At 41.5% G+C, this 14,134-nt stretch overlaps 1 protein-coding gene and 1 non-coding gene across 3 annotated transcripts; both read right to left on the reverse strand.

Annotated features, from left to right (window-relative positions):
• LOC133000107 (dual specificity calcium/calmodulin-dependent 3',5'-cyclic nucleotide phosphodiesterase 1B-like) lies at nucleotides 1-13,434 on the reverse strand. Of its 2 annotated transcripts, none has more exons than XM_061069985.1 (14): nucleotides 13,271-13,434; nucleotides 10,823-10,936; nucleotides 8,597-8,779; nucleotides 8,095-8,161; nucleotides 7,843-7,959; nucleotides 7,511-7,651; nucleotides 6,664-6,764; nucleotides 5,150-5,275; nucleotides 4,219-4,320; nucleotides 3,860-3,980; nucleotides 1,783-1,864; nucleotides 1,370-1,487; nucleotides 687-823; nucleotides 1-437 (listed from the first exon to the last, which is right to left on the reverse strand). In XM_061069985.1, exons 1-14 carry the CDS (start codon nucleotides 13,321-13,323, stop codon nucleotides 340-342), a joined length of 1,560 nt encoding a protein of 519 aa, XP_060925968.1. In that variant the 5' UTR covers nucleotides 13,324-13,434; the 3' UTR covers nucleotides 1-339. The 2 variants fall into 2 exon arrangements, with proteins under 2 accessions (XP_060925968.1, XP_060925967.1); XM_061069984.1 differs by having other exon boundaries at nucleotides 3,860-3,983.
• On the reverse strand, nucleotides 1,167-1,249 carry trnal-uaa (transfer RNA leucine (anticodon UAA)). Its single transcript has one exon. It is a non-coding gene; the product is annotated as a tRNA-Leu (tRNA).
• Nucleotides 13,435-14,134: the final 700 nt, after the last annotated feature.

The raw sequence follows: 14,134 nt of genomic DNA on the forward strand, positions 1-14,134 counted from the left end.
TAAAGGATTCTTGTTCAGTTCAAAAGATAAAGAGTCAATTATTCCCTTATGAGCGTTTATGTGGCAAATTAAATTAAGTACATGGACTTTACTGTATAACATGGCCAGCATGTAGACTTTGCATTTAAATTAGCATAGTTAAACTACACTTGAAATAAGACATGAGGACATTTCTGTGACTGCATCTTACCTTGGGAAGATGATCTTAATCTTAACACCCCCTCTCCTCCCCACTTCCATCTATCAATCTGGACATTGTCGTCTTGTTACAAACAGTGACTAAATGTCAACCTCAGTTAACCTCGGTTTATTCTATGAAAAAGCACTTGTAAAAAACGTCTACTGGTTTGTATCTGGGGTGGGATCCTGCTGGGATCTTTCTGATTGCTCCTCTGGTCTGGACGTCTGTTCTTCTGTCAGTTTGGGTTCTGAAAATCCTGGAGGATCAAGGATATCGGAAAAGACATTGGAAAATGTTTGTTCAGCTGAAAGGGAAACGATATCTGTATCTATTGATCTCCTCATGGGATCTATCTGACATGAATGGTGTTTAAGAAATCAAATCAGTTCTAAAAAATACCAGTGTTAAACATTTCTGTTATCATTTTAAGTTAGAAATCTTAAACTCAGGTATGTTGATATCACATTAGGTCTTTGTTCACTAATGAATATGATGTGTTAAATACCATTGGGGCCGCTCTCCTTCCATTTGAGCTTGTTGTCTTCGGTGTGTCGTGTCCATGTGGAGCGGAAGCTCACCAGCTCAGCTGTGATGTGAGCGAGACTCCACTGCAGACCTCTGGAGCTCTCCTTCCACAGGCTACTGTTGGGACATATAACAGAGAGCTTTCATCCTTTTTCTTTCTTTTCTTGGTTATGTGTCGACAAGGAGGTTTGGATAATTTTTTCTCCATAACATTCTCACTTTTACTTGAAAAGTATTTTTAAAGGTATTAGTTTAAGCTAGATTGTTTACCTCTGTGTAAAGTTGATAATATTGATATCAACCCACATATCTCTTTCATAAATATGCTTGAAGCTACAGTCAAATTTTAATGAACCTCATAATGCAACAAGATATGTGCAGCTCCTTCAGACATTGATCACAGTTTGGCATTAAGACACTTCAGATGATAGAGAAAATTAGCAATGTTTATATCAGCCAATACCAGGAGTGGGGATCGAACCCACGAGGGCAAATGCCCATTGGATCTTAAGTCCAACGCCTTAACCTCTCGGCCATCCTGGTACATAAATCTGTAGTTTGTCTTACAATTTAAAAGCACAACTCATTCATTATCATAACCAATCACTTCAGGGCCGGCCCACACATACTAGTGTTTTGTTTGTGTCTTGCCTGTGTGTCTACCTGTGTCTGTTACAAGGGTCTGGAGGACCTGGATTCTCCTCCACCAGAGGAATAACAATCTTTTCAGCCATGTCCGTCAGCAGAGAGAAAGTAGGATACACGATGAAGTCTATGAAACCTGTAAGAATAAATGTCAGCGCATTAGTATGTCAAAATAATATGTTTCTGGGACATAGAAATATGAATTTTGCAATGTGGTGAGGAGCAGTGAGGAAAGACAAATACATTTCAATGATTTAAATGATTTTCATCAATGCTGAAATAAGAATAAAGCCTATAATGATTAGGATGTTGCATTTGAAAAGAAATAGAAAAGGGCAATAGCTATAATTTCTTATTTCATGTGAACAATCAGTTTATAAAGGACACAATTGAAGTTAAAATAGGTTTTGTAAGGTGTTTGTGAGACGTACCGATTTGGGACTCGGCTACAAGAGTGCTTTTTCGATCACACAGAGGAGAGAAGGGCAGGCCCAGCTCCGCCTCTCTATCACCCTCACAAAGATAGAAAGAGAGAGAGAAAACATCTTAAAGAGCGTCCCACACATTGCCTGAAAATAACTTCCTGAAGGTTATTTGATTCTAACTTCCGTTACCTGAGAAACAAACAAAACCATGTGAGTGCTCGTGTTGTTTTTCACATGAAAGAAGATTTTTAATAGGGAAGTTTCTCACGTCTTATTTTCAAGGTGAACAGGGCTTAACAACTCCTCTATTCTATTTCTTTTTCAAGTCCAATCTTCTAAGGAGGTTCCTTAACATACCAATATTTACACAAAGTCTCAATATACCAGAGTTACATATTCCAGTATCAAAACAAATAAACTAGTTATACAACAGTTACATTTTTAGTCCTTTATATTCTTTGAATATAGCAATACATGATTTAAGCTCTTAAAGAGAGATTACTTTGTGACTTTCTATCCATCTATTGTTCCCAAAGGTCAAGAAGGAAGTTTTCATTTGGTTTCAACAACATCAACTAGTTTAGTTTATATCTGACTCATCGAGTGGATGTTCTCCAGACTTCAATTCTGGATGAAAGCTGAGGTCCCAAGGTCTGTGCTTCAGCAAACAGAGTGGGTGCTCAATAACCTTTAATGGAGACGTTCTTCTCCCTGACCGTCTCCACTTCATACACCTTCGGTCTGTGGTTTTTCATTAGCTCTGACGTAATGAACCTCTCTGAAGGTTTTCCCGCTCTGTTTCTTAGACCCAGATGAGTCATTTACAAAAGCCACGATCTCACATCTTGCCTTTCGACGCAGCAGTTGAGGTAATTTCTGATCAAACCAGTCAAAGGAAGATTAGACATGAGAGTATGATGATGTCTAGACATGAAGAGGAGAAATTATCAGAACATCGCGATTTTCTTTACAATCCTTCAGGGAAAATGTTAAGCTCAAGATGTGGCATTAGTATTCTCAGAAAGACAGTAACACAAAAGATAAAGTTACTCTACATAAAATCTGTAATAATTTTTTCATATTTTGCTGAAATACAGTTTTTAGTTGATCGCTCAGTTAGTTGTTTGAGAGAAAAAATTAATTACATAATCAATTTATTGTTCTAATATCTAAATCGTATTTAACAAAAATGCATAATAGCTTTAACCATAGACCTAGAGCAGAGTGGCTTGGTGGTGGCTGCATTATAAAGCATAAATCCCACCTACACCATGGTAGTGGATGGGTCACAGAAACTAAAAGTCTAAAAACACGTCCAAGAACTTTTTCCTCAAAGATGGTTTCTGTCATTTCAGGTCTCATCCCATTTTACCATTAAGTTTTTTTTTTTGTATTTGTTACTTCATGCTATAAATATGGGTTGAATTTCATGATTGACAGCCGAGGCTGACTGATGATTGGTCGAGGACGTAGACGACCTTGTTATAAGAAGAGACAAGAGGATGGAAGAGAAGAGAAGAGAAGAGAAGAGAAGAGAAGAGAAGAGAAGAGAAGAGAAGAGAAGAGAAGAGAAGAGAAGAGAAGAGAAGAGAAGAGAAGAGAAGAGAAGAGAAGAGAAGAGAAGAGAAGAGAAGAGAAGAGAAGAGAAGAGAAGAGAAGAGACATAACAGCTGTGTCTCAATTCAGAGGCTGTATCATTAGAAGGCACCATTTAAAGACCTATTGCGTCACAGGGGCTCGACCGTCTCATTTCAAAGTTCCTCCAAATGTTTTCAAAGAGGTTGTGGTGACAAGACGTCCGATGCTTGAGTATCACACTTTAACTCCAAACAGCTGAAGATACACTCCTTAAAAAAAACAAGGGGCATTCAAATTTTCTGGTCCTGTCCAACTGCAGCTCTGTTGCTAGGCAACAGCAGTAAAGATGGGATAAACAGAAATCTTCTGTAGACCAGAGCGTCTCATTTTAGTTTGGCCTTAAAGATCCAGGGGGACCAACAAATACCTTCTCCTTCATGAGCTGCGTAGAGCTGTATCTGTATCGGGATACGACGTATGAATTGAGGTCTATGAACCTTCCTACCTGTTGGAAAAACTCCTCCATCAGAGACTTGGTCCAGCGAGAGTGCAGCGCCCAGGGCTTGGACGGATGGCTTATGTCGGCCGTGTGCAGTAGCAGAGAAAGGGCTTTGGGCTTGTCAATCCTGCTGGAGAAAGAAAAAAAGCCCTTCTTGTTTTTGTTGTTGCGCTGTTGTTGTATCTGTTGTTGTGACCCCGGGACATGACTGAAAACCTCCCGTTGACACCAGCCAGCGTGACAGTAATTTCCCCGTCTGCCTCGCCGTGCAGGATATTTTTAATCAGCAGCGGTAAAACATTAATTTTGTGACCTGTTGATTATGCAACACAGCGTGAACAACAGCACAGTCCATTAGCCGTTACCGCTCTTGTTGTTGGAGGCAGGATTTCATGGCTTTGACTTGGAGTAGGTGGGAGGACATGTCTGTGGACAACACCATCTCTATAACCAGGGTCCGCAGCTCCCTGTAAACAAACATATACAGATTACTAGCCGACCTTGTACGATGAGAAAGCGACGTACAGAGTAAAACAGGTTGGAGGATGCAGTGGGGTTGTAACCTTTGTAGATTTCCTGATGGATTTTCTTGTTCCCATGGTAACGCTTGACTGCTAGAAAAGCCCATTACAGTATGCTGCCGGTGTTTATCTTTGGTGATATCTACAGATCTCTTCCATAAATAAGTCTCACATTGTGTATATGATATTTAAAGCATCAGTCTCCATTATTAACTGTACAGTATAAACAATATGGATACTTTGACATCGCTAGCTGTACTATAAACGTCACAACAATATATAGAAACTGCAAATATAAGGTTTCCATTTTTAAAAAGGTTATTTTACTAAAACAGTTTGGCACTATAGTTTTTAGCAACGTAGGAATGAATAGTTTTTTTGTGTAGGACGATTTTTAACTGCGAATTAATACACATTTGGTTCACCAGTGAGTAATAACAGTATCCTGTGTGTGTGTGTGTGTGTTTGGGGGAAGGGGACGGACAAAAACCAAAAAAGTAAGTGCACATGTGTCCACTGATGAGCTTTTAATGGGTTTTGGAAAAGACATTTTGGTCTATGGCACAGAAAAAAAGCATGTGACTCATCAGACTTTAGCTGCACAGATGATACCAATCAGCAGGATATAAAACCCATAGCTTCATTATTTTAGGAGTCGATATCTGTGTGTGTGAGCAGTTTGGTGCAGTTGGTTGAATGTAAGGTGACTGTTGTCTTGGTGCAGGTATTGGCTCTATTAATAGTCTTATCTGGAGTTAACATCTGGTCATCTTACATCCACTCCTCTCGCGTCAAGTTGATGAAGATGTTCATTTGGTCGTCCTGCAGCAGCCGAAACGCTGCACTCAGGTGATGACTCTCCTGGACGGACCGGTCGTTGTACATCAATGCGAACTCTGACCTGGAAAACAGAGAGAGAGAAAGAGAGAGAGAGAGAGGGAGGAGAGAAAGAGAGAAATACATGGGTGGGCTGGGAATTAAAGGGCCACTGTACATCACTGTAGTTGCAGGTTGGAGGTGGTGAGAATGAGATAAAGAGGCGGTCCTCAGGGAGCGATTAAAGCCATGTGACTGCAGGTCTATAATGATGAATTTAAAAGTGTTGAAGAGGGAGTGGGATGTGTTAAAACACAATGTGGGTATTAATGACTCACTATGGCAAGTTAATTAACTAATTTCTCAGTCAGGAGTCCTTTGTCCAGCCATTTGCACTTAATCTACTTTACTACACTGTTAAAATAGGTAACTAGTGTTAAAAGTCTTATTTTGAAGCTTCTGCTAAAACCAAACAATGCGTAAAGCTCCAGTGAAAATGGTGTCAAAGATAAACATTCAGCTCAGCGTTAAATGTCTTTTGGGAGAAGGTTTGCAGTGTGAGGGGCTGTGGTCAGCTTGAATTCATGTGGGTTGAATAAAGAAAAGATTCATAGTGGATAGAGACAAAGTTAGAACTTGTTTTTATGGCCCAATAATTTCCTACTAATGTCCCAGGAAGGAAGGTTCCTGGTGAGGTCAAAGTGATTGGGTCCTAATTAAAATGAAATAGAGAGAATACTTTGAAACAGAGTATATAGAATGCAATGTTTTTCTTTTAAGAAATTGCCCAATCTGCTTGTTAGCGTTTTTTGTTCACCTCAGCTGCTGTGGAACAACAATAACTATAATTACCACGTAATAACATCTTCATTGTGATAAACATTCATATGATTTCTCTATTATAATTAATAGTAATATTAATAATAGTTATAGTCGTAGTATTATTATAATTATTCAGAATCATTCTGAGCTTGGTAGCCAACATGACTTCAAGCTGTCCAGACAACATTCTTCATGAGGTAACAGACTCCACTGTCAGAACAACCAATATCTCAAGCCTGCAAGAGGTGAGTGTTTGAAGATATATTTTGGGCGGAGTGTGACTTTAAGATCGATGATGCTACAGATATAAACGGGACATGATATAGTTTTTCATGGACAAGCATCTTTGTGCTTTATCCCCAAAATAAAGCATAATGATGATGGCTGGTGCCAAGAGACTGGACTGTGTTCTCCCGCTCTCTTATGTGGAAAATCAACATCTAAAAATACTGTGTTCCTTCCACAAGTGTTTTCTTTAGTGCTCTCTCTGCCTCTCTCATTCTAAAACTACCCATCCGTCTATATACTGAAATATTTGCTATTCTACAGCTGCACAACAGGATGTCGGATATGTGGATAGTGTATAAATATATGTAGCTGTTTTTGAAGACAGGGTCTATAAAATACATGTGCATTAGAAAGAGGCCTTACTTTGTGTGGATGTGAAAGTTGTTTGTGGTTCCTGTGTGTTCGTAGTCGTGAATGGCTGCAGCGAATAGAGACGCCAACACTTCCAGCTCTGTCAGCCAGTGCTGAACACACACAAGAGAAGAACAAGTTAATGTGAAAATATACTGTCCATGCATCAGATTGTACATAGGACAGAATCATATCAGTTTTCATGTTTATGGATCAAGTAAGCACAGTATTAACGCACAGCAGCAACATATCAAAGTCTGCATGTTGTCAAAGATGTTTAGTGAAGGAACATGCGACTGATCCTGTGCTTTTTCTTTGAGAACAGAGTGACCGCTCAGTAGCACATCCCTTCATCAATCCTACACATGATAGTTCTTATCAGCAATTGAACTTACATTCAAACAAACACGACCTTCTTGGCAGATGTCATTATATTGAAATTATAAGTTATGATCAAATCCCAATAATGAGTATTGCCTGTCTGTATATGTAAACTATATATAAAAGTATAATGTTTGTAGTCTTTCCTTTGTACGACAGACCTAGAAAAAAAAATAGAAGGATATGACTGAAGCTAAAAGAACGTATCAGAAGCATTGGATAATGAAGAGCTTAATCTTAATGCCCAGTTTTTGGAAATTATCTCAAATATTTGCAACCTTTAAGATTATAATTAGATTTACGTCTACTGTTAAAAAATGTGGGCTTGGGGCTGAGGTCATGACGATGGAAAGTTTGGGGTTTTTATTCTTTGATTTCATTTTGGTTTGTTGACACTGAGGAGGGAAAAAAACAAACACGGGCCTTATTCTTTAAAAGAATGTGAGCGATGTGAAGTGTTGAGATGAGAGCAGCGTACCACGAGTCCCGAGCGCAGCAGCAGGCAGTGCAGGGTCTGAGTCACGTCAGCAGCGTGGACGTGGCTGTGGTACGGGTTGTTGTATCTGCAGTATCCTCTCTCCAGCGCAGTCAGGAACTCCGTCAGGCACGAGATGGGAATCTGCAAAATGCATGACATCATGACCACTCTGGTTGTGTCAAGTCATGGTCTGGCAACCACACAAACAGATCCCTGGTATATCTACATACACAAAAGCTCAGCCTTGATTACTGGCAATCTTGCATATCTGTGATAACGTGCATGGAATGCGTGCCGCTTAAAATGTGTCAGGAAATCAAAAATGAAAAGACCTTAAATCGGCTGTTGAGCTCATATCTGGTGATCAGCTCGAAGAAAAGACTTCGTAGTGCGTGATTGGAGCTCGCAGAGTTCAGAGCAAACACGTCAAAGCTCCAGCGGTCAACATCCTGGGAAAAGAGAGAGGAGAGCGACTGCCTTATTAATGCATACTTGTCCTGTGTATACTACGTCTTTAGTGATGTCCGATTTATTGCATAAACACACGACTCACTGGGAGATTTATGTTCACAGGCGGGGCTTACCCTGAGGCAGTTTACGACCGCAGCAGGTTGGTCGGGCATGGCTGCCGTGTAGGCCCTCTTGAACATCCTGGAATAATGCAATGCTTATGTTGAGTTCACTTAAAGTTCAGGTGTGGACACTGTGCAGTGAACTAGACTCAGGAGCTGTTTATATAAATCCTCCAAAGTCCCCGTCCCCTTTGGAAGGATGTTTTCACGAGAGAAGGAGGTTAATGTTTAACAGTGCACCGCAGCTGTCTGTAGCTGTAACAACACTACGTGAGCTTAAATTACAGTTACACCACATCAGTCGTTTACACTGGGAGTTTCATGGTACAGTATAAAGAAAGATTTCTTATATTATTGCATTGAGGTGTCATAAAGAACGGATAGAGCTGTACGAATGCTTCTGTATCTTTTCTAAAGAAGCTGCTTTGTTCATGCAAAGTTTAAAACATCCTGACAAGACTTAAACTGGATCCTGAACTACTATATTAAAAGTAAATATGCTGTTGCCGTGTACCTCTCCACAAATATCCCGGCCTGCACCGCGTGGACAATGCTGCGGAACTTGGGCTTCTCATCCGAGCGGCGCATGGGCCGTCGGACCCTCTGCGTGAAGGTGGAAGCCAGCCAGTCGGTGACCTCTGAAGGCACGCCGTCCGACTGCAGCTGCTGAAGATCGTCCTCGGTCTCCAGACACTGCCTGAGAGGGACGGCAGACGCACAGAGACATAAACACTGGTGGTTAGACACACGTGGTATGAAGACACAGTCGATGACTCAAACGCTGGACGACAGTAATAAATAATCAGCGTCTATGTTTTTTTGACCTCTGCAGTCAGAAAAAAAAACACAAATATACAGGTGGGGGAATTCTGCATATCTCTGTTATAAGTTATGGTACAGAGCAAAACTATGAGAAAACTTAGAAGCTTTAAAGGTCCCATATTGTAGAAAGTGAGATTTTAGAAAAAAAGTAAAGCAGGTCCAGAGGCTATAGAAAAAATATGAATACTTACTTCCTATGGTTTCTTGTCTGCTCAGCCCTTTACTCTCTCACTGTTAGTCTCTCTCTCTCTCTCCCTCTCTTTCTCTGCGTGTGTGCTTTCACACAAAGTTAAGGGATTATGTCAATTGCCTTGAGTCTGAGCTCTGAAAAAGGGATGAGCTGTTGATGTCCCCGTACCTGTTGCCCAGACTAAGTGTATTTCCATAATCTCCTCATATATGCTCGTGTCACCTTGCTCCTGGTCCTCCTTCCGTCCACGCACCCAATCAATCCCGTACAAAACTCCGGACAGTCCGGCAGCAACAGGAAGGCGAGCTGCTCCTCCTGATTCTCCTGGTAATCCACTCGTCATGTTCCACTCTGTCTGTAGCAGCTGCCCACTCACACACCTCCCTGATCCCTCTGTTGTGTCAGATTCGGCAGCCTCGCTCACGCCACCAACAGGCCTCAGAGCACGCTGGCAATGTCCCAGTGTTGCGACAAATTATGTATTCATGTGGACATTTGTTTCCCCACTTGTGTTTGAGTTGCACCCACCATCAGTGGTTTGGGTTGGGATAAGGCTGGGCTCAGGTTAGGGGAAACACATGTCAACAGGGCAACTTTGACTTACCACCAACCTGAGGCTCCAGCAGCTGAGGGGAGTGAGCTGGTGGCAGGAGCCAAAGAACTGTGGACAGTCACCGTGACAGATCGTAAAGCGGCTCGCACCAGAACCAGGCTTCACATCAAGTACAGCTGGCGGGTTTGAGATTGGATTTGAGCATCTGTTCTGCACATGTAAGTGCTGACGGCATTTACTAAGCTGTAGTAGTAGGCTGCGATCTGATAGGCCTGGTCACACGTTATTTAGAAAGCATCCAATCATACGAGAAACTCAAATCCTCTCTTTTGTTTCCAAAGTTCGTGGATAGATGTGAAACTGAGATGTTTTTAGGTTGTATCATCAAATATCAAAACAGCAGAAGGGCAAAATATGGGACCTTTAAAGGAAAACTTCAACATTATTATGAATATGTTCATTTACTCTATTTCTAAACGTTGTACTATGTCAACAATCAACATTAATCCCAACACAAGTGTCTAGTTTCCAGACGGACGCAGTTGTCATTTAACCATCTGGTGCCCATTTTGCATGAAGAGCAAACTGACCCATCTGAGCATCCCTGGACGAGTTAGTCATAAAATGAAGTGTTGTCTGGTGCGTTTTGGTGCATCTCTAACGTGAGACATCCGTGAGCAATTGTGCAGTGGTCTGATTAAGGGACTCACATGTGGGGACAATGTGAGGGGGGGGGGGTCTACTTGTTCACAAAGGGAAAGTGCGGAAGGAAGTGTTCTCTCTCATTACAGGGGAAATTAGCCATTGTGTTGGCAGTATGTATAAACATGTTGATTAACTCTCCGACTGGGAGATGGCATTCTGATTGGTTTATTGAGTTCACTGCATGACTATATAAGTGCCATCATTCTGAACCATGCCTCTGACAAAGTGACCTTTATTTAATCGTTAAACAAGCGTAAGTGTTTTTGTACACTTTCCTAATTAAGATGCATTCGGATGCCTTAAAATAGAGCCCAATCATAAAAGCATGAAAAAAGATCATGAACACCTGCAGATGCCTGCATGCAAATTGAACAAAACAGCTTTATGTATCAAACGCATTACAATCTTTTTCTCAATGAGACGATACGTAGATCAAGATGAAATGAAAGATGATGTGATTAAAGAAAAACCTTGTTCCATCCAGGTAAACTGCCTCTAGTAACGATGTTGTGATATCCAGATTCCTTCTGATTTCCTCAAAGTCGACATCTTTCTCCTCCAGCTGCTTCATCATGCTCCGAAGCCTGAAAGGAAACAAAATCAATCATTCGGACGGGATCAAAACAACACACACTGTACTGGGAAGCTGTTTCATCTCTGGGTAAGGGAATCGCTGAGAGGCAATAGTGTGAAGATGGTTGGAGATTGCACCCGGGTACAGCTATACAAGTTATAACTACTCTACAGAAGAAATGTCATTTTGAGCCAGTGTAATAGAAGCATTCTAACCACAGCCCTGTGTAAATTGTCAGCACTTGTCACTGGAGAAAGTGAAATGAAGCCCGAGAAGTGCTTTAGCAACAGGTTGAGAGAATTTCCTCATGAAAGAGTTCATTTGGAAGCGATTTCAATGCCAAGCTGTCCGAAGAACGCCAGTGGCAAAAGGGCACCATTAGTGCCAAACTTTCCATTAGAGGAAAACTTCCCGTGGTCAGAGTCTTATGTAACCCAATGTTGTTAAAGTGGGCTTACGTACGTGCAGAGATATGTTTTTGCTTTTTCTGCGCCACATTCTGGTCTCATTCTTGGTTCTAGAGATTTTACACAAGAGAAGTGCATCAATCTCCTGCTGTATTTTAAACAGCAAATGCTTCATCTGCAATGGAATCTCTATAAACAGATTCTGTATCTGAACATACAAGGGAAAACCTTCTGAATTCTGTTTCCAGTTTGACCAAGCGTGTAGGCTGGTTGCCCACGGTTAAGCTGTCTGGGTGGAAAGCAGAGGTGGAGTGCAATGTGTGAAATGCATCAGCTACTGTTTTTTTTGTTTATCTACATTACGATGCGAATAGCTGATAATAGAGATTAGGCAAACAGTCGTCTGGACCTTTAAACACTTCCAAGAAGTATCACTGTTTGTGTTTTGTGAGGAGAAACATTCAACTCATGTGATAAAATAAACTGTTCAGATTGTAAACAACGTTTGGCGAAGACAAGATATCTGCTTACTTTACTGGAAGCCCCCAAATATTAACCATTGTGCCCAGAGGCTAATTTGCCATCAGACGACACCAAGATTATCTACAATGTTCCCACCTGCAGTGTGTTGACCTCATCTCAGTATTTATTCCAAAAGCATATACAGTGTCTGATCATCACCCTCGGTTTATAAAACTTGAAACTTTCTTCTTTGACAGGATTTTACTCTCTCGCCGGCTGTTTGAAAGAGCGGTTCACTTGCTATGATAACACATTTGTTGCCACAGATAATTCCTCTGAAACGTCGTGGTGGGGCCGCCCGCCTGCACGGTGCCGCCACCAGTATGATTGTGTTCTCAAACTGCACCAGGGCCACGCTGCGGAGCCAGCTCCCGGAGATGAGGCGCTCGCTGCTTTCCAAGTGTTTATCACGCTGGCAAGGTTCTTTGAAAAGCTGTTGAGTCATAAAAATAGCATGCGTCTAAATACCACGGCTCACTTTCAATCTCAACTAATCTTTGGTGATAGCGCAGTCTTTTTTTTTCTTTCAACTGTTCGCAGCAGAAGAGCCTCTGACAGGACGTTTACAGGAAATTTCTTGTCAAGTGCACTTGAGAAACTTTGTTTATAGAGACAAATGACACATTTCCCTTTGGCTCAGACGTTGTTGAATCTCTACACTGCGTAGTGTCATCCTAACAAAGTGTGGATCAGAGCAGTAGAGTAGAAGACTCAATGTGTTGTTAGCTCAAAGCTCTTGTCACATTCAGCGCTGGTATTGCACAAACAAGAAGGAAATTCATTGTTAGATCTACAACAAAATCTACTCAAAATTCCACCTGTAATTATGGACTAACATGACCTACAATACGTGTGAAAAACTAAAAAACTAAACACCCAACAAGAGCTCTGAACCCTGCACAAACTCACACATCGATGTGTTGACCAAAACAAAACCACATGACCTATCACCTCTGCACCACGTTTCCCTCCCACTGCGAAAGCATGAGTCAGATTGAGAGTTCTTGCAGCCGCTTGGAGCAACAAGTGTGTGTTCCCATGCTGCTGCAGTCAAAGAAAACTGTCATGAGTGCTTTCAATATTCGACAGCAAGAGTGAGGATACTTTCTAAGGTGAGAATAAGCTTCTGGTGTTTTGATTTGCAGAGTGTGAAGGTATGCAGATATTAAATATGCCCCAAAATATCCACTGCATTATCACTCACTAGTTTCCATAGCGTGGTTAATTTTTTAGGTCACATATTTCCGTTACTACAAAACAAGAAAACTACATCAGTATATGCCTACAGCCTGACTGCACCAAACAGTATCATTGTTAAGATGTTGGGTTAAGATTTTTATCAGTCACACAGAGGTGGAAACATGTACATAACTAATAATGATATACTACAGAATAATCGTTACCCCCTGTCTTACCTAGAGATGGGGATCTGCAGCCGTTTCTTACGGATTCGCACCAGTTCAGCCATTCCACACTCAAGCTTTGCCCTAATGGACCCCAGGGTTCATAAAAAATAATAAAAAAAATAAGTGGATGAAAAAAGAAAGTTTTTCTGCAGCGAAGAAGTGAGCAGAAAAGTTCTCCAAACCACCAAGGCAAACTTTGTTCGTCCTAAGACAGACTTCTGTTTCAACAGCTCTCCCACCCACTTCTGGGGACCGAGTGCAGTTCACTCTGATTGGTTAGGCAGGCCCAAACACTGTGTGTATGTGTGTGAGTGTGTGTGTGTGTGTGTGTGTGTGTGTGTGTGTGTGTGTGTGTGTGTGTGTGAGAGAGAGACAGAGTGAGAGAGAGAACGCCTTGTGTGTGTGTATCTTTGTCAGTGAGTGAGTGTTTGTGTATATGCGCACACCCGTTGTGTGAAGTGAGTTACTTGACCTGACTCGCTGATGAAGTGTTGACTGCGAGGCTTTCAAGCTGCGTGTATGTGTGTGTGTGTTTGTGTGTGTGTGTGTGTGTGTGTGTGTGTGTGTGTGTGTGTGTGCGTGTGTGTGTGTGCTCAAATCCCAAATGAGAATTTTCCACCGCAGCCACAAATCAGGGAAGTGCACAGAGGGAGTCTTTGAGAGAAACCCACCAGAGTCACCCCTTAACCAAGATACATAAACAAGGCTTGTCCTCCAAAGCCACCCACAACAGGCCGATAGTTTGACTGCTGCGTGTGCACTACAAATATAATGCAGGGTGGGAGGACAGCCTCGCATTTTAAAAAAATATTTCAACGACTGCTTTTAACATGAAATGGTGCCTTTTCGTATCCCTGTTTGAGTCAAAGACGA

Source organism: Limanda limanda, chromosome 4, assembly GCF_963576545.1.
Source record: "Limanda limanda chromosome 4, fLimLim1.1, whole genome shotgun sequence".
NCBI lineage: Eukaryota > Metazoa > Chordata > Actinopteri > Pleuronectiformes > Pleuronectidae > Limanda > Limanda limanda.

What these genes read in the sequence shown, in the direction of transcription:
- LOC133000107 (XM_061069984.1), bottom strand. Translation starts at nt 13,323, where the DNA reads ATGGCTGAACTGGTGCGAATCCGTAAGAAACGGCTGCAGATCCCCATC. An exon ending in GTTTACCTGGATGGAACAAG is followed by an intron (nt 8,780 to 10,822) that starts GTTTTTCTTTAA and finishes CGTCCCTCTCAG; the next exon opens with GCAGTGTCTGGAGACCGAGG. An exon ending in GAAGGAGAGCGGCCCCAATG is followed by an intron (nt 438 to 686) that starts GTATTTAACACA and finishes TTGATCCTCCAG; the next exon opens with GATTTTCAGAACCCAAACTG.